Source organism: Pocillopora damicornis, chromosome 2 (genome assembly GCF_964200805.1).
Source record: "Pocillopora damicornis chromosome 2, jaPocDami1.2, whole genome shotgun sequence".
NCBI lineage: Eukaryota > Metazoa > Cnidaria > Anthozoa > Scleractinia > Pocilloporidae > Pocillopora > Pocillopora damicornis.
In genome coordinates, this window is record NC_142671.1 from 34,006,796 (window position 1) to 34,026,615 (window position 19,820).

Below are 19,820 nucleotides of genomic sequence, written 5' to 3' on the forward strand. Positions count from 1 at the left end.
TTCTCTGGGTACACCTTTATAGTTCTAAATTTGTAAGGCAGACATCGTTCTTCATCCACACAAGCCGACTGACAAAAGCTTTTCGAATACACTTCTGTTTCTCTTATCACGGTCGTTGTCTTGTGCCATTTTCGGACATGACGATTTGCTCATTGCTGATCTTAGCTTAATGCAGGACGCGTGTCAGATGTGAAAATGTTAACGACCTAGCCCATGATAGAGAGTTTTAGGCTCAGTGGTAGAGCTTCGGAGCGCGGAATCCGGTTGATGAGTCGATTTTTCACGGAGGACTCAGAATTTCTGCTTTTTCGTTTGTCCGTGACAAGAAGAGAAAACTTTGAAATAATTTTTTAAATTTGTTTTTCAATGACCTGGTATGGGAGTAAAGTTCTCCATTGGGGTGAGGAGGTTATCAAAAATTAATTAGCAGAAATATTATTGTTAATGCAAAAGAGAATTCATCAGTATCGTAAACATTATTTAAATGAAAATTAACACGCCACTCATAACACAGACAAAATTTGTCGGTGATGCATTACAATAGGGCCAGCCTTTTGGCAATAACAGAATAATCGTTGAACCTGTGGGGCTTCAAAGACGGTTTCTCTTCAGTTACTTGCAGTTCATCCTAGATTCCATGAATTGTTTTCAGTTATGTATCATGTTTCTTTTCGTGGTTTTAGAGAGGCTTTTGTGGAGTGGCCTCTCAGATGTAGGTAAGAGGATTATGATTTTATTTTTCCACACAATTTCTTATTTCTATAGATTTAGTTAATTATTTCATAATTTTTATTCATTGAAAGATAAATGCAGGTTTTAGATTTTTAGTTCAATTTAAATAATGGCAACTGTTTGCTAAACTATATTGTTTTTCGTCACCTATTTTGACTTTTACATCTCAATCTAAACTTTCATGATAACGATTACTTTTTATCAAAAAAAGTTTCGAAAGCAAAGCCCATGGCTCAAATAAAAAAATTTCTTTATCTTTATTTCATCACCCTTTCTAGCCGGTGTTTGCCAAATTAGGATTGGATATGTGATCTTTTGATAACTTCACAAAGTCGGTGCACCAGTCTTTTACATTTAGCCTTCTTGTCTCGCAGTGGAGCTCGCTGTCAAGTCATTGCGAAACTTTTTCATTTATAAAGAGATCATAAAATAGTATGGCTTATAAAGTCGGTGCCCAAAATGTTTCGAGCTGCAATGTGGGGTTTTAATCTTTATTGTCTCGCTGTTAACTAAAATCGAAACGTTCTTTTTATGAAGAATCCATACTAGAAACCAGAAATTGTTTGCAATTCTTAGAAATCAATAATTGATAGTTGTTCGGTGTTGTGAAATTTAAATAGTTCTATGCATAACAAAGGAGTTTGAAGAGCCAGTTGCAAACAAGGCTCTCCTGAATCACGTGATCAGCACACCGAGAGCAAAGACAGCAGAGATTTGTGAAATACAATGTTTCATTGAAGTCAAGTGTGAATCATACAACTTTGGTCCAAATGAGAATGGTGATTACTTGTGCGAGCTAAATGATTCCGATGGTGTTAGAGATCCAGATGACTTGAGGGCGCGACAAGACTTCCTTTACCGTGCAACAAAGGTATCATGGGTAGGGGGTGTAGTGAAAAGCATAACATGAAAATAGAGAAATCCCTTTTTGATAATTGAGAGATGAATCTCGTGATTTTTGGACCACGAAATGTTGGCTCAAAACGTCGCAAAACTCGGAAAAACCTCTTGACGGCGATGGAAATTCCATCTAATAGCTAACCTTCTGATATTACATCAAGAAAACTTTATAATTTGACGTTGCCCGCTTCAAGCTGTGAAACTTGGTTCAAAGAGTGATTTATAGTCATATTGAAGCGCCTGCGTGTGGAAAGCCGATTGGGCAAGGTTACGTTATGTAAATTTGGTAGCTGTGAGAGATATTGCTAAAATGTTTAATCTGCCAAGGGTTGCGTGTACGATGATATTTGGACAATTTTCCACATTCAATTAGAAACTTAAACCAATCAATAAAGAAGTTTATGTCCATCTTGTCTTTCTTTGATACCTTTATTCATGTAAAGATCTGTTTGGCTTCTGAATAACTTTCGAAAAACCAAAACAAGTTGTTTCTTTTCGTTTAATCTACGCATTATTTTCTTTTGCATTCTATTAAAGAATGCATGTGGTACCGCTCAGTGTCCTCCAAACTCACGATGTTATTCAGATTTTGAACACGAAACCTATCTCTGCGTTTGCTCACCGGGATTTACCGGAGACAAGTGTGAATCAGGTGAATGAGTGTAATAAGTTTAGCATTACCTACTTCATGATGCTGTGATCACTTTCTTCTGCGGTTTTGAGAGAGATCAGAAATGGAGGTAGGTTAATATTTTGTAGATTTGGACGAGTGCACAGACGGAAAGCATGCCTGTCACGTGAACGCCATATGTAACAATTCTGAAGGGTCATACAGCCGCCTGTGCAAGGATGGATATAAAGGCGATGGGTTTCTATGTAAAGGTGAATATTTAGCGAGCTTTGTTCCAGTTGGAATATAAAGTGATATCTACCCTAATAGGTAAAATAATTCTTTGAATAAAAGTAGCTGCAGTGAGATAGAGGAGCCCCTAAGATTGTATTGAGTAGTGCCACTCTTTCTTAGGAAAAATTCAGCGAGACATCTTGGTGCCGAGCAGTTAGGCACTTAAACAACTCCCGATATTTTGAGCTAACTCTCTGACTGTTTAAGGTTTCCCAGCTTAGGAACTAATAGCCTAGTGAGTATTGTTGCTCACATGCATGAGTCTGGCACACCTATTTTGCTCCTTTTTTACTATGTCAGAGTAGCCTTTTCCGATGGTGTCACAGACCTTACAGAAGTTATTGAAATGTGGTTTGACTAGAGCATTGTGGATAGAGTTAAGAGAGTGACTATGTCTACTAAATCCCAAATCTGCCTCGAGCCTCCTATTTCCGAACTGGTTTCAATTGGCTCTTAAAGTGTTCATCTCTGTCTTTTATGAATGTCTAATTCACAAAATTACCGTGGTTTTTTCCTACCATTGTACTGTTATAGAACGAAAAAGGTGCGCCGAACTGCTTCGAGACGGCTGGAATTCCAGTGGCGTATATACCATCAATCCAGATGGTGGCAATTCGATACAAGTGTTGTGTGACATGACAACGGAAGGTGGAGGTTGGACTGTTTTTCAGAGACGTTTGGACGGCTCTGTTAACTTCTATCGTGGATGGGAATCCTACAAAAACGGCTTTGGAAGTCTGAGTGGCGAGTTCTGGCTTGGAAACGACAATATACATCGTTTGACAGACTCTGATGACGTCATGCTCAGAATTGACTTGGAAGACTTTGAAGGGAACATCACCTACGCTGAGTACACGACTTTTAAGGTGGCAGACGAGGCCGACAAGTACCGGCTTTTGATTAGAGGATACAATGGTACTGCTGGTGACTCTATGGCTGAGGGATATTCCCTAAGGTAAATGAAATCGTAATCACAAAGTGCAAAAAGAATATTATCTAGATTCGGAGTTTGCTTTCGAATAGTAGCTGACCCTAACCCTATGGCTTTCGATTGGAGGATATAATGGAGGAGCTGGTGACTCTATTACTGCAATGCTACATCCATTGCAGTAAGAAACCCTCAATTACCAGTTTCCACTGACGAAGGGCTAACGTCAGGTTTGTAAATATTTACGGTGGCCAATTTACATTATCAAGTCCGTTGATGAAACCAAAATTACGTCAATTACTAGGTTTATTATGAATTTGATATTGAAATTTTAAGCATAATCCCCAAAGAATGGATGTCATAAAGAAAGGCTGGAGACTCAATGAAATTGTATTTAAAGAACGGAGATGATTCATTACCGGCTGAGGGGAAGCACGTTGTGATTAATGGGTCATTAGTATACTGACACCGAACGAAACTGAAAATCTTACCAGGCTTTGATTGGATTTCAAACTTGAAGCTGGATGTTACATTCGCACAAAAACATTAAGTGGTGTTTAAATTTTTGGTTGACGACTGAAAAAAAAATTGCGCAGCCATCAGCTTATTTCTATCTCTCTTGAGTTCTATTTGGTTGTCTGGTTGCTACTCCTACAATCATGAGGGAAACTCCAGTTTCCTCAAAACCACAACTGAGATTACGGTGTTTTTTTTTCCAATTTCAAGATATGTCATAGGAAAAAAAACCATACGGCTGTTAAAAATTTTTACGGTTGGAATAACGAGGTTTAGAAAGCCAGTTAGAAGCTGAAATATAGAAAGAACGAAATAAAGAATCTATTACAATCAGTGTATGCTGATGTTAAAGTTGCAATCAACTGGCAAACCAAGTTGGCAAGTTGGCTGTAGGATCTTGGATTGTCTATCTATTTGTCTACTTGCATGTTTATCTCTCCTGTCCTTATGGGAATTTATCCACATAACTTCATACGACTAAGTTGCATAGTTTTTAATAGAAAAGAATCTCTACGTATTCAAGTATGTTAGAAACAAGCTTAAACGAACTTTTTTTCTTTTCAGCAATATGCAGTTTTCTACAAAAGATCAAGACAATGATTATCGTAATCAGCTACCCAGCTGCGCCCAATTTTTTAAGGGAGCCTGGTGGTACAGAAATTGCCATAGGTCCAATCTGAACGGATTATACCTCAATGGTTCCCATGCCACTTTTGCTGATGGAGTCAATTGGTACACCTTTAGGGGACCTCATTACTCACTAAAACGTACCGTGATGAAAGTAAAAACGAAGGCATAAGGTGATGTCTGTGCAAGAGTGAACGAAAAGGAAACAATTTGAACTTAAACCCGCTCTAAACCTACCTCAGCAAGTAAATACGTATTTATGATGACACCCGGTATTAAATTGAACTGATTTTTCTTTGATAGCTTTTATTACAAATTATACCGACGAAGCAAAGATTAAGTGTAGCCGTATGTAAAAGTTTTTTTATGAATTTAATCATATAGGAACCTTTGGACTACAACTTCGATTAGGAGTTGAAAATTGCAACCAGGATTCTACATGCGCCATTTACATTGAAAATTTATATTGACTTTTATTCGAGAGGATTGCGAAGCATTAAAGACGAGTGAGAGCAAGTCCCTTAATTCATTGTTCGCTTAACAGTTAGAATACTAAAAAAAAAAGGCTGAAAATTTGGCGTATATTGTCATGAGAGATTTGTAACCAAAATCCTCCAAACAGCTTTAATAATCTGATAATTTCCATTGATTTGTGTTTCATTCTTCGGAAGTAGTAGAAGCATTAAAGACGAGAAAACTAAGTCCGAAGTTAAATAACCGTTGTCTCTGGTATATGGAGATTTGTAAAGAGGAGCTGCCCTCTCATCAGACCAAGCGAATTTTCTGAGTTCCGTTCCCTTATATTGTCCATTCAGTCAATCACTTCACATTAGATCACACAGCAAATTACAGGGAAATTTTACCGTCCCGGCCGAAAACGTATCGTTGTAATAGTGAAGAAACAGAAACCTTTGGACTGCTAGACAATGTCATTGAAATTCAAACCGATGAACTTGTGTTTAAGTACAGTCCATATTTTATATACGTTATCATAATCTTAGTCCTAAAATCCTTTACCAAACATTCTAGAACGTTGGCGCACTGCGGAAATAGATATACTAAATGTATCAGAGGACAAAATCACAAAAGGGTCGATTAAAAGTACAAACGCTACATTAAAAAGACGCTATTCTTGACTAATTGTCGCTCTATAAAAGGACTTGCCTCTAGAAAGTAATAAATCTATGCTAATGGTAGAGGTTGTGGCAGGTGTGTCCACTTCAGTGACGTCTCATGCAACAATTCTAAAAAAGACCGCATAACAATGTACGGAACGGTAAGGGTATTCACAGTAAAACAAATAAAGTAGTGTAACTTTTCAGAAGAATAAAAGGCTGATCTGGAATTTCATTATGTATTCCAACAAAACAAAAAGCAGTTTTTAAAGTTAAACTATTTTTTTAGGTTCAGGACAATGTAATACTGTAGCCTCCAAGTGCTTGTGACCTCTTACGCCCAAACCAGTCGTTCTGCGCCTACCATGTAGTGCAAGTATTTATTTTCGTTTTCTTACGTTGATAATCTAAATTTCAATGTAAATACTAAAAGCAATCACAACTCAACTAAAAGTTGCTTTACCTATGAACGTCGGTGTTGCCATCCGCCGGATTGCTTTATCCTCCAATTAAAAGCTGTTATACCTATTTGCCTCGTCTGCCTTCTTAAAAGTCGAAAGCGTAAGCGATTTTTTCCTACAAAGTCTTCCAGGTCAAAAATCAAGATAATGTCAAACGGCGAAAATTGTCGTTCCCAAGCTAGAACTCGTAACTGACATTTCCAAACCCGTATTTGCAGCAGTCCCATCCAAGATAAAAGATAACCTTAATTATCAGAGTTGACGCCATACAACCCTTGCACTAGGGTGCCACCATTCAGATTGATGGTGCACACGTGCACGCCACAAAAATTTAACCATTCTAAAGCAGCTGGGCTCAACTTTTTTTGTATATGTGGAGTACCAAGGTGAATTCATGGAAAGCACTTTATCTTATCTCACTGCCACTTTCTTCTAAAGTTATGTTTTTGAAGAAAGGTACTGAAAGGTACTCCTCTCTGTTTTCAATAACATTGTTTTCCGGTGCAAGACGAAAAACCCAGACAAACGTATTGTGTTAGGGGATTTAACGACTACATCGTTTAGCTGCGTTGGATTTTTACGTAAGACATACTATGGTGATTAATATCGTAACTAGTTAGGTGGATGACTCATCTTAGAAAAGCTTTACAACGTTTTGAAAATTTTCTCTAGCTTTCATTCATCTCCCCCGTCGTCTCCTATTCAAGGTTGTTTTGCGTTGACGGAATTTTCAGTAGTTTCTTGCTAATAACGCTTATGTTGTTATGATAAGACATGACATGGAAACTTTGATAAGAACGCCAAGTACGCCAAGTACACGACTTTTAAGGTGGCAGATGAGGCTGATAAGTGCCGAATTTTGATTGGAGGATAACATGGCACGGTTAGTGATTGTGAGGCTGGGGACTTCCCTGAGGTAAATGAAATCTGTGAAATAAGGTACGATCGAATAGGGAATGAACCTGTCGACTGCTTGAATAACCCTTACTCTTGTCAGTTCCCGATCATGATCAATTAAAGAAACGTTGGACTTTAAATTTGAAAAATTGAAAGAATGTTCAATTGCATTGAAAACATATTCACGCTCAAAAATCTTTGTATCTATGTTAATAAATATGTTACCCTTGACACCTACGAGGAGTGGCAAAACTAGTTGGCTCGCCTCCCCTTCATAGAAGGTGGTCGATAACCCTCCAGTTGACATAATTAAAGGTAAATTTTCATTTATCTCTTATAGGTTAGTTGAAAGTCTTCCCTTCGTAATGTTGCTAAATATTAGCAAGAAATTACCATCCATCCTATAAACACCGAGGAATATTGAAATGTGGGCGAGGGGGAGATAAAGTAAAAGTTATAAAAAAATTTCAACAGTTGTGGAGCGTGACAAGACTTCTGCCATTCAGCTCAACAGGTGACCACTTGAATGTTCACAGGTATAACAACTTTTGGCTGTGTGGTGATTGCATCTGGGTTTTACATCGAAATTTGGATCTTCCAACCTGTAACAGGGAATCAAAGAGTACTTAGGGAGCTTTAGATGCTCGAGGTGCAGCCGAGAGCATCCTAGCTACCTAAGTTCTCCCCCAACTATCCGCGTGCATCCCGAATTGGACGGACGCACGCATTTAAGCTTTTGAATTATTTATGAAATCAAGTTATTTCATTATCAGTCGTAAGTTGTAGGGCTTTTTTTTCCTTTGTCATAACTAGTTATTCTTTTTGCCAGGTGACCTGCGCTTACGCCAAAAGCTTTTGGCAAGAACTGGCTTTAATTTAAGCTTTCTTCCCTTACTTCAACTTTAAAAAATGCGAGAATCGTATCATTTGTTTTGGATGTGAGATAATTTCCTAATGGTTCCATAGAAGGATTGTCGGGATTCATTCATTATCCCTCAACTCACCAAATATAAAAAAAATCTGCTAAGATAACATGGGTTACCGTATATGTTTTGTCGTTGCATATACCAGCTTCCTATCTCTGTAAATTTAACCCTCATCCTCAGTCAAATTGTCAAATCCGGTAAATGGATCAGAGCACTATGCTGACACTTAAATTTCCCTGGGTACACCTTTATGGTTCTAAAGTTATAAGGCAGACATCGTTCTTCATCCACACACCCCGGCTGACAAAAGCTTTTCGAATCCACTTCTGTTTCTCTTATCACGGTCGTTTTCTTGTGCCATTTTCTTACATGACGATTTGTTCATCGCTGATCTTAGCTTAATGCAGGACGGGTGTAAGATGTGAAAATATTAATGACCTAGCCCATGATAGAGAGTTTGAGGCTTAGTGGTGGAGCATCAGAGCGCGGAATCCAGTTGGAGATTCGATTTTTCACGGAGGATTCAGATTTTCTGCTTTTTCGTTTGTCCGTGACAAGAAGAGAAAACTTTGAAATAATTTTTTAAATTTGTTTTTCAAAGACCTGGTATGGGAGTAAAGTTCTCCATTGGGGTGAGGAGGGCATCAAAAATTAACGAGCATAAATATTACTGGTAATACAAAAGAGAATTCATCAATATCCTAAACATTCTTTAAATGTTGATTAACCCGCCACTCATAACACAGACAAAATTTGTTGGTAATGCATTACAATAGAGCCAGGCTTTGGCAATAACAGAATAATCGTTGAACCTGTAGGGCTTCAAAGAAGGGTTCCCTTCATTTACTTGCAGTTCATCCTAGATTCTATGAATTGTTTTCAGTTATGTATCATGTTTCTTTTCGTAGTTTTAGAGAGGCTTTCGTGGAGTGGCCTCTCAGATGTAGGTAAGAGGATTATGATTTTATTTTCCACACAATTACTTATTTCTATAGATTCAGTTAAGTATATAGATTCAGTTAATTATTTCATAATTTTTATTCATTGAAAGATAAATGCAGGTTTTAGATTTTTAGTTCAATTTAAATGATTTCAACTGTTTGCTAAACTTTACTGTTTTTCGTCACTTTTTTTTTACTTTAATCGTTATTGTCTCGCTGTTGACTAAAATCGAAACCTTTCTATTTATGAAGAATCCATACAAAAAAACCAGAAATTGTTTGCAATTCTTAGAAATCAATAATTGATAGTTGTTCGGTGTTGTGAAATTTAAATAGTTCCATGCATAACAAAGGAGTTTGAAGAGCCAGTTGCAAACAAGGCTCTCCTAAATCACGTGATCAGCACACCGAGAGCAAAGACAGCAGAGATTTGTGAAATACAGTGTTTCATTGAAGTCAAGTGTGAATCATACAACTTTGGTCCAAATGAGGAAGGTGGCTACTTGTGTGAGCTGAGTGATTCCGAAGGTGTTAGAGATCCAGACGACTTGAGGGTACGGCAAGGCTCCGTTTACCGCGCAACAAAGGTATCATGGGGAGGGGGTGTAGTGAAAAGCATAACATGAAAATAGAGAAATTGCTTTTTCATAAAGATGAGTTTCTTGATTTTTGGACCACAAAATGTTGGCTCAAAACGTCACAAAGCTTGGAAAAACCTCTTGACAGCAATGGAAATTGTGTGTAATGGCTTACGTTCTGATTTGACATCAAGAAAAATTCGCTAACTCTGTATTTTGTCGTTGCCTGCTTCAAGTTGTAAAACTAAATTAATACAGTGACTTATGGTCATATTACAGTGCGGGCAGAGCCGATTGGGCCAGATTAGACGTTATGTAAATGTAGTAGCTGTGAGTTCCTGCTAAAATTTTTATCCTGCCAAGAGGTTGCGTGTAGGATGATATTTGGAAAATTTTCCACATTCAATTAGAAACGTTAACCAATCAACGACGAAATATTTCCATCTTTTCTTTATTTGATACCTTTATTCATGTAAAGATCTCTTTGTCTTCTGAACATCTTGCGGAAAACCAATACAAGCTGGTTCTTTTTGTTTAATTTCCATATATTTTCTTTTGCATTTTATGAAAGAATCCATGTGGTACCGCTCAGTGTCCTCCAAACTCACGATGTTATTCAGATTTTGAACACGAAACCTATCTCTGCGTTTGTTCACCGGGATTTACTGGAGACAAGTGCGAAACAGGTGAATGAGTGTAATAAGTTTGGCATTGCCTACTACATAAACCTGTGATCGCTTCCTTCATCGGTTTTCAAAGAGAGAGTTTTTGAAGAGTTTTATAGCATTTTAAATTTATGAGTGACACATCGAAGTTAAAACACGAGGCACACTCCCGATCAATCACGGGTTGTAGGGGGAACATCAAAACAAAATTTCATTGAGTCAAACGATCAGTAATGCTGGAGGTAAGTTGACATTTTGTATATTGGACGAGTGCACAGACGGGAACCATGCCTGTCACGTGAACGCCATATGTAACAATTCTGAAAGGTCATACAGCTGTTCGTGTAAGGATGGATATAAAGGCGATGGGTTTCTAAATGAAAGTGAATATTTATCGAGTTTTGTTTCAGTTGGAATACAAATTAGTTTCTACTCCAGTAGGTAGAGTATCTATTTTAATAAAGGCAACTGCAGTGGGATAGAGGATCCCCCGAGACTGTATTCAGTAATACCACTCTTTCTAAAGAAAAGTTCAGCGAGACATCTAGGAGCCAAACAGTTAAGCACTTTCAAGGAACCGAGAACTTCGGTTCCGTTTTTTTCGTTTACTCCTTTTTTCCCACTATTCTATTGTTATAGAACGAAAAAGCTGCGCCGAACTGCTTCGAGACGGTTGGAATTCTAGTGGCGTATATACCATCAATCCAGATGGTGGCAATTCAATCCAAGTGTTGTGTGACATGACAACGGAAAGTGGAGGTTGGACCGTTTTTCAGAGACGTTTGGACGGCTCTGCTGACTTCTATCGTGGATGGGAATCCTACAAAAACGGCTTTGGAAATCTGAGTGGCGAGTTTTGGCTTGGAAACGACAATATACACCGTTTGACAGACTCCGATGACGTCATGCTGAGAGTTGACTTGGAAGACTTTGAAGGGAACATCACTTACGCTGAGTACAATACTTTTAAGATGGCAGACGAGGCTGACAAGTATCAGCTTCTGATTGGAGATTACAGAGGTACCGCTGGTGACTGCATGGCTGGGAGACATTCCTTAAGGTAAATGAGATCATAACCACAAAGAGCAACTAAATATAATCCAAAATCCCATGTGTATAGAGAATTGATAACCTAATTGACTAATGGGATGATTACCGGTAACTGAAACGATTTTGGACTTAGTGATTACGAGACTGACTGGTGGTACAGGCATTGTCACCATTCTAACCTCAACGGCTTATATCATGGAGGATCATTCAATGATTCGTATGCAGATGGTGTCTCTTGGAATTCTTTCAGAGGAAATTCATACTCACTGAAACGTACCGAGATGAAAATGAAGCCTTCAAATAGAAAATAACTAAATGGTGCTAAAAGCTGTGCTTCACAGTTTCATGCTGGAGTACCATCATAGACGTAAAGTATTTTTAATTAAAGCTAACAGTAGTTAATGTTAAGAGTAGTAGGCCCGGAATATCTGGTATAGTCAAATTGGCAAATTTAGGGCCCTCACTGTGAAAAAGCTGGTTAGTTTTTAGATTTGCCGCACCTCTCTGACTTAGAGGCCTTTATTAAATTCAACATTTGTGTTTATTCGTTATAGTTTATCCCAAAATATGAACTTTAAGAAAATGACATCCTATGTAAAATATGTCTAGAGACTGAAACTTTTGTTGGGAGCAGTAATGCGTGTTGATTTAAACTTTGATAAAATTCGACTCGTTTTGAGATTTCTTACTAAATCACTGAGGAGGCAAAGTGTATTTCAAGACAACTATTTCAATAACGCTTTTGTTTGTTAAGCGGCATTCATAGAAAGTAAACAAATTTGTTTAACGCTTCTTTTAGACCCATCGTATTAAGAAAGATATAAATTCATCCTCGTTCCGCAAATATAGGGTTTTCTTGAAAAAAGGGGAAACATCGCACCCTTGTGCAATTTAGAAATAAATTTAACACCTATATAGTAACAGGCAGATACTGACCGGTAATGTTGAAAAAAACCATATTGTATTGCGTATAATGCTTCAAATCGGACAACATTTTTGCACCTGCTAGCGTAGTTATGCAATAAAAATTTAAAAACAAGCGTATGTTTTCTTCCTCTTAAACTTTTGACGGGGAGGACTACACATGCATCATTTACATATGTTAAAACGAAATCCATAAATTCATTACGAAAAACAAACGAAAGGAAACTGAAGTGGGCAAAAAAAGCTAGAGAAAAAGAAAAATCTACCCTCAATGATTTTGGACCAGGCTCTCTTGAAGATTCTACCCAGTTTCTTATTTCTCAACGTTTTGCGAAATGTTGTGCGGTGCAAGAAGCAATGTAAAAAAACAATGCAATTGAAGTCCTAGACGAAAGCCGGCGAAAACACGCTACAAGAGGCCTTTGGGATATGAAAAGACTATGACACCTATCGCTAAATCCTCTCAAACTGAACAACATCAGCCTTAACCTTTTAGATGAATATCGATATTCATCTGTCCCCAGCGTGTTCTTGTTATTTCTCTGCTGTACCACTCACGAACGTTATTCAGAACGGGTATTTTAATGTATCTCTGGATAAGGACTATGCGGAAGTCTCAATAGAAAGTTGAAAGGTTTTGTCCATGATCGATGGCAGTTGATCACACGACAAATTACAGGGAAACTTTACCGTCCCGGCCGAAAACGTATCGTCGCAGTAGTGAAGAAACAGAAACTTTTGGACTACTGGACTGGCCCGGCTCAACTCTACACCCTTTACCCCTTTTGAATTGTCTGAGAGTTTCGTGATTAATTGAAAAAGCAAGTCCCAAGACCAGTTGCCGCAGATCCCAGGTAATAGAAGTCAATAACGGATTCCTAACTCTGAGTTTCGTTTCCGTTCGTCGCTGCTAGGTTATTAAAATTCTTCATAACTAATAATAATAAACCTTGAGCCGACACTTCACTGAAGAGTTTGCCAAAACGCTTCAAACATGCATGGAGTCATGTTATCTTCTGTAGTATAGTAATTGGCGGCACCAGACCACTTTAAAAATAAGATATGAGAGATTTTTGAAAATATTGAGAGTGTATTACCTCAAATTAGTAGTGAGCGCTAACGGATGATAAATATTAACGGTAAACTAAAACGAATATTCAAAATGATTAAATTACAATCTAAAAGCATACTAATATCCAAATCAAAAAGAACATTACAATTCTACAAGAAATATTGGAGTGGAATTCAAAAACTAATTGCGGATGATATCAAAACAATTATTTTGAGATAAATTTTTATGAATATTGTTTATCCCATTTGTCTACCGGAGGATACATGTCATTGACAATATCATCAACTACCCTTAGACGTGTCAAAAAATCCAGTTCATCTCACAGCTTACTCTCATTAACAATCGCAAATCAACCAGTATTTTGTCATATGATGTGTAAGCTAAACCACATAGCGCGATTTTTTTCTTATAATTTTTGATTGCATCGTTAGTCTAAACATATCAAACTCATGGGGTACAAATAGTCTTAACATGAATGTAGTGACCACGCCCACTTCAACACCCCACTCAAATCGAGTGAAATTTTCGAATGTTTTACCATCGTGCGGATTCTCTGAAAGATGTACCTCTGAAATATTAAACTATAACATTGCGGCTTTCTATTTCGCTAATTTTCTAACTTGAAGGTTAAGTTTTTCCCTCGTCATTTTTACCTTTTCTCCGAGCGGTTGCGTGAAATTAACAAGGCGTTTTTGATCAAAACACGACCGAGCGAAGGGTCTCGGGTGATATCTCTTTTACGAAGGCGCAAATTAAAAATGTACCGCCAGAATCAAAAAGAGGAACAAATTTCCTTTGTTTTGATATGTAAAGTGTCGAACAAAAAGCAGATTTACCTTCGTCAAATGGCGTTTCAAAACAGCTATATCTTTCTCCTTTTGATTTTTCCTGTTTTGTAAGCGTGAAAGCAGTAGGAGAGGGATCGGGAAACTCAGAAAGCACTCCGAGAATTAATCTGCCATCGTTTACTTACAAGATAAACAAGTAAGATTTGTGAAGTTCGTTGAAGTATGAAGTCTAAATAAATGCCTTTTTAAAGCTTGTTTGCTGGATTTTTCGTAAACTTCCCTGATTAATTTTTCGTTTCAGCTTTCAAGTCTATACTATTTCAAAGCAATGTCAAGACGAAGACGGAGAACCATGAGTCGGTCCTTTCAACAATCGTAAACAAAGTGTTTGAGCAATCAGGTATACGAGGTGTAATAATCAATAGCCGCATATCAGAAAGTCTTCAGAAAGAAAGTATTCTGTCTCCAGAAAGCTGTCAAGAAAGCTAATAATCGTGGCGGAAGGCAATTAAACGGGCCCTCGGTATCGATTTAATATCATATCGATCTCAATATCATACAGTTTTGTATCTTTCTTCCGTGCATTCGCCTTTCTAACGAGGGTGTATGTTGAGGATTCATTGCAAAATCGCTTTGTTTTTTTAATTTCCCTCTTTGACCTGTCCGCCATTTGGAAAATTCGTAACGGAGAGCATGCGCATTACGTGGGGTAAGTGGTTGCGTACACCTGGAGCCGAGAAAAACAAATGTTCGTCGCATGGGGGATAGAGTTTGATATGGTAAAACACCAGCTCCAGGTATGGTCCCTAATACAGTTGAGTTGAGTGTCATGTCACTTTCAATTGTGTTCAACATGAGATGCTGAAAATAAATTACACGCTAAATTCAATTTTTTGAAATATTTGCACGCTCTCCTGTGTAGCTAAAAACTAATTTATCATAAAATCGTTATAATGTTTTAATCTCGTCTAATTGACTTTCATCAATTTTTTTATCCATATGATCGAAATCAAAAAACATTTCAATTGCTATATAGAACTGAGTTAAAAAATTACAATTTTTAGCCAATTTTTGGAATAAAAAAAAATACCGTTATTTATTCCATCTAGTTCACCTGTGGAAATTTCAAGAGTTATTGAATTGTTAACCCTAATAATTAGAACGAATTTGACCCCAATAAGCTCTTGTATTTTTTTCAGTATGACATCTGCAGCGCCTCCTTTGTAACCGTCTCTAAAATGAATTTCATAACTTCCACGTTGTTTGACAATCAATTCATAATAGACCATAGCAAAATGCGACCTGCTTGAACTGAGGGTGTCAATGGATCCACTATGAATTTTTTATTTCAGTGTCAGTGAATACTATAAACTAGATCCTTGCCACTATTTTACAAGTCCTGGACTGTCTCGGGGATGCTATATTGAAAATGACTAGCATCCAACTGGAGCTAATGATAGATATGGATATGTTTCAATTTGTTGAAAAAGGAATGAGAGGTGTTATTTCATACATAGCCAACAGATTCGGAAAAGAAAATGAAAAATGCATGAAGAAATATGATGAGAAGGCGTCCTTAACCCTTTAACTCCCAAGATCTGATTGTTCATTCTTCCCTCTGACTGCTACACATTTCCATGTGAACCAGATGTGAGAAATAGGTGTTAGATCTAGATAACAACTTCTACCAAATAAATTGGAGTCTTCTCCATACCTGTTTGCGGGATAATGTATGGATATTATGGGGAGAAGTTCTATGTTATTCACTTCTGAGAGTTAAAGGGTTAAAGTATATCGTGTATCTCGATGCTGATAATCTGTATGGTTGGGCTATGAGTCAATGTTTACCGAATGATAAATTTAAATGGTGCACAGGAAGTAGAAATTAGAAAGATCAACTTAGAAAAACACACAGAAGGCAGTGAAAAAGGTTTAATATTGGAAGTTGATCTTGAATATCCTGATGTGTTACATGAGATTAACGATGACTATCCACTTGCAGCAGAAAAAATCGATGTGACAAAGGACATGCTTTCAAATTATTGTGAAGAAATAAGACACAAATACAATATATCAACGGCTCAAGTCAAAAAGCTGGTTCCATCATTAAATGACAAAGAAAAGTATGTACTTATTTGAAGAAAACTAGAGTGATATCTTGATTTGGGGTTAGATTAAAGAGATTCATCGAGCATTACGATGCAATCAGTCGGCGTGGCTGAAACAGTACATAGATTTTGATACAAACAAGAGAACAAGCGCTAAAAATTCATTTGTAAAAGACTTCTACAAGATTATAAATAACAGCGTATTTGGTAAAAACTGTAAAGAATGTTCGCAAATGGGTAAACGTTAAACTTGTAACTGATAAAAAAAATTATGAAAATATAGCTCGAAGCCAACTTAAGTGTCATCACAAATTTTTCATGAGAATCTAGAGCTGTTCATAAGATCAAAGAATTAATCACTCTTAAACGCCGGCATATGTAGATATGTGTATTCTTGATCTTTCTAGACATAAATGTATGATCTCCTTTATAATTATATTAGAAAGAAGTATAGAAGAAAAGCAAGATTGCATTTTTACAGACACAGACAGTCTAACATATGAAATCGAAACCGGAGATGTGTATATAATATTGATTACCCTGAAAACTCAACATATTTCGAAAAAACCAATAAGAAAGTGATAAAGACAAATAATCAGAAACATTACATCACCTCTTTTTCTTTTGCCTTTACTCGAATATATTTCGGAAACATTTCGAAAATTATTATTTCGCAATAACAAAACAAGTTATGGCTCTCAGCCTTCAAGATATCATAATAGGTATTACATCACTCTCATGCCCTTTACTAAATTATTTCATTCTAATCGGAAAAATGCATATCTTGGATTGCAGAAGGACGCATGCACATCCAAATATAGACAGTTTCAAACTAAAAGTCAAAATTAATCATCAAACAGAAAAAATACATTGCCTCAAGAAATAAAGACTTGGGAACTTTCTATAAGAAATGGAATAAAAACTTTCCACTCTTATCTTGGGTGTTTCTCTCTTTCACTTTGCATCAGTAATAATTACAATTATTGTATTAGTTTTCCCAATAATAACTGTATTTAACTTCATTGTGATAGTGACTTTGTACAGTAATTTTAATGTTTCGATATTGTTAATATAATTAACATCGTTTTAAAACAATTATAATGAAAATGCTGACAAGAGGAATTGCGAGGCTGTTGTTGGCCAAACCCCCCTTGTTTTTGTGTAGTAATTTTAATTATGTCTGTAATTTGTATTTGAAATATGATAATAAATAAATAAAAATTAAAAATAAATGAAAAAATTAACAAAATAAGAAAGTGATTGAAAATTTCAAAGACAAGACTTTTGACGTACAAATAATTGAATTCTTGGGTCTAAGATAAAAAATACACTCTTGTACAAAAGATAATGAAAAAAGGGATAGAACAGCTAAAGGAATAAAGAAAAATATTACAAGAGGGAACATCAAACATAAAGACCATAAAAATATACTATTTCATAGCAAAGAAATACGTCATATGATGAAAACCATTTAGAAGTCAGAATCATCAGCTTGGAAGTTAAGAAATCAATAAAGTGTCACTCAGCTGTTTTGATGATAAAATATATATTCACGAAAATAGTACAACTAGCTATGCTTATGGACTTTATAACATACAAAACTAGAATGAGAAAAAAAAACAAGAAATATGGTGTCACGCCACAGCAGTGGCGGTCTACATACAAGTGCTGTCTATTTCAGGTGTCCAAGGCATTGCTACAGCTGAATGACTTTCAAAATGTTTGACAACAGTCAATCCATTTTTATCAAACTATAAAAATGACAACTTACGACCTAATACTTTTTGTATGGCAAAAAAAGCTTGTCAAATTTTCGCAGTTGCCTTACTCGTCTTTTTTTTAACCAGACATGGCGTGTTTATCCAGTCAATAAAGTTACCAGAGATAAATCCTCTTTTTTTGTTCTCTTGAAACCTGTCAAATGCTCGAATGAGCCCTTACAATATCTTTTTCATAGACAGTGTCGTACACCATCAATTCCGACGCGTGGGAAACCACTATTTCAATTGTGGTATGAAATAAACTGGTTAGTATCTGGGTTTATTATCCAACCGCACAGAGTAGAGTACAAATAACACGCGAATAGAGTACAAATACCCTGCGATATTATACAGTTACTGGACAGCTGGTTATTTTGTACTTTAAAAAAACGTGTTTGACAGGTCGGCTGCACTTGTCTTCTCTGGTGCCGTATTTAATATCTGCAACATTGTTCTTGGTTCACAGCCCTCAGCTTCTCAAGAGCTGGCAGCGATTCCTGCGGAGCTTCGTCGCCATGTGATTGAAACGGGTGATGAAAATTAAATGTAGTTTTGAGAGATTCTTTTTTTTTGTATGCTTAGAGATCATCCATGTCTTTAAGAGTTTGTCTCACGGTAGATACTAAGCTTTGTCACTGGCGATAAATTATTCATCACTTTTCATCGATAAATGAACACTTCTGTACTTGCAGTACTTTCAAATGTGCACGATTTGTGCATCGTTTTGAAACCTTGTGACAAGTTGACGTCTCATAAGCCAATCCGACGCGAACATTATGCAAGATTATGTCACAAACCGCTTCTCTGTGTGCTTCGCTTTTCCTGCCTTATAGAAGTGCATTAAAAATAAAGCAGTTGGATAATAAATAACTTGTTAAATGTTTTGGTGTGTATTATCGCTGAGTACTTTTACTCGTTGTTTGTATTTTGACACGCGCTGCGGGCTTGTCAAAATTTGGCACGAATCGTAAAAGTACTCAGCTACCCCTCACACCAAAACGTTTAATAGGATATATATCTTTCTCTTCTCAGGAGCTGATTTTATCAAGATGCATCAGCCGCCTGCTGATTTTTCAACTACCATAATATCATGACCTCGGTAAAGCTCCTGTGGTATTACATCGCTGATTTCCTGTTTCTCTGAGAATGTCACGCAATGGAAAAATGTTGTGAGATCATATCGTTAGTCTCCTACAGTATTCCAAGGCTTTGATATAATAAAAATAATTGATTCCAAGAGATGCTTCTATTAAATAATTCTATCAAATGGAAGTTAGTAAAAAGAACTGGCGTTTGTACAAGATCGCTTTTTCAAAGTGATCTGGTACGATAAGTTAGTAGGAATTATTGCGTATTAGGTTGATAAGTTAGTAGGCATTATTTGTATAGGTAATTACATAATATAGGGTGTAATTTGGAATAAATAAGCACGAGTAAATTTTTTCAAAGACTAACAAAATTGCACAAGCCCGTAAGGCGGGTGCAATTTGTTGTCTTTTAAAAAATTTACAAGCACTTATTTATTTCAAATTGCAAAAAAAAACAAAAGAAATGAAAAGTGGGCAAAGAAAGCTAAGGAAAGGAAAACTTTATCTTAAATTATTTTGGACCGGGCCTCCTTGAAGGTTCTATCCAGGGTGACTATTTTGACCTCTGATGAAGATTCTCATTTCTCATACGTTTTGCGAAATGTTGCGCGATGCAAGACGCGATGTAACCAAACCATGCAATTGAAGATCCTTGCCGAAAGCGGGCGAAACACACCACGGGAGGCTTATGGGCTACGAAAATAATGTGACAGCTTTGCTAAATCTTTTGAAAAAAATATTTAAATATCGATACTCATCTGTCCTAAGAGTGCCAGAAGCGATGTGAACAAGCTATGCAATTGAAGATCTTGGATTAAAGATCTTAGGTAAACGTTTACT

The 19,820-nt window shown here is 36.7% G+C and overlaps 2 protein-coding genes and 1 pseudogene across 3 annotated transcripts; all 3 read left to right on the forward strand.

Moving 5' to 3' along the window:
- The first annotated feature begins 593 nt into the window (after positions 1–593).
- LOC149050997 (uncharacterized) lies at positions 594–2,552 on the forward strand. The gene is made up of 4 exons (XM_089197800.1): positions 594–716; positions 1,353–1,603; positions 2,170–2,284; positions 2,392–2,552. The coding sequence occupies exons 1-4, from the start codon at positions 638–640 to the stop codon at positions 2,550–2,552; spliced, it is 606 nt and encodes a 201-aa protein (XP_089053926.1). The 5' UTR covers positions 594–637.
- Positions 2,553–3,079: 527 nt separating this feature from the next.
- LOC149050998 (ficolin-2-like) lies at positions 3,080–6,026 on the forward strand. The gene is made up of 2 exons (XM_089196193.1): positions 3,080–3,491; positions 4,545–6,026. Exons 1-2 carry the CDS (start codon positions 3,172–3,174, stop codon positions 4,777–4,779), a joined length of 555 nt encoding a protein of 184 aa, XP_089052319.1. The 5' UTR covers positions 3,080–3,171; the 3' UTR covers positions 4,780–6,026.
- A 2,791-nt stretch (positions 6,027–8,817) lies between these two features.
- LOC149050999 (ficolin-1-like) lies at positions 8,818–12,240 on the forward strand (annotated as a pseudogene). Its single transcript, XR_016183620.1, has 6 exons — positions 8,818–8,953; positions 9,284–9,534; positions 10,097–10,211; positions 10,433–10,588; positions 10,830–11,304; positions 11,374–12,240. The product of XR_016183620.1 is annotated as a ficolin-1-like (transcript).
- The last annotated feature ends 7,580 nt before the right edge of the window (positions 12,241–19,820 follow it).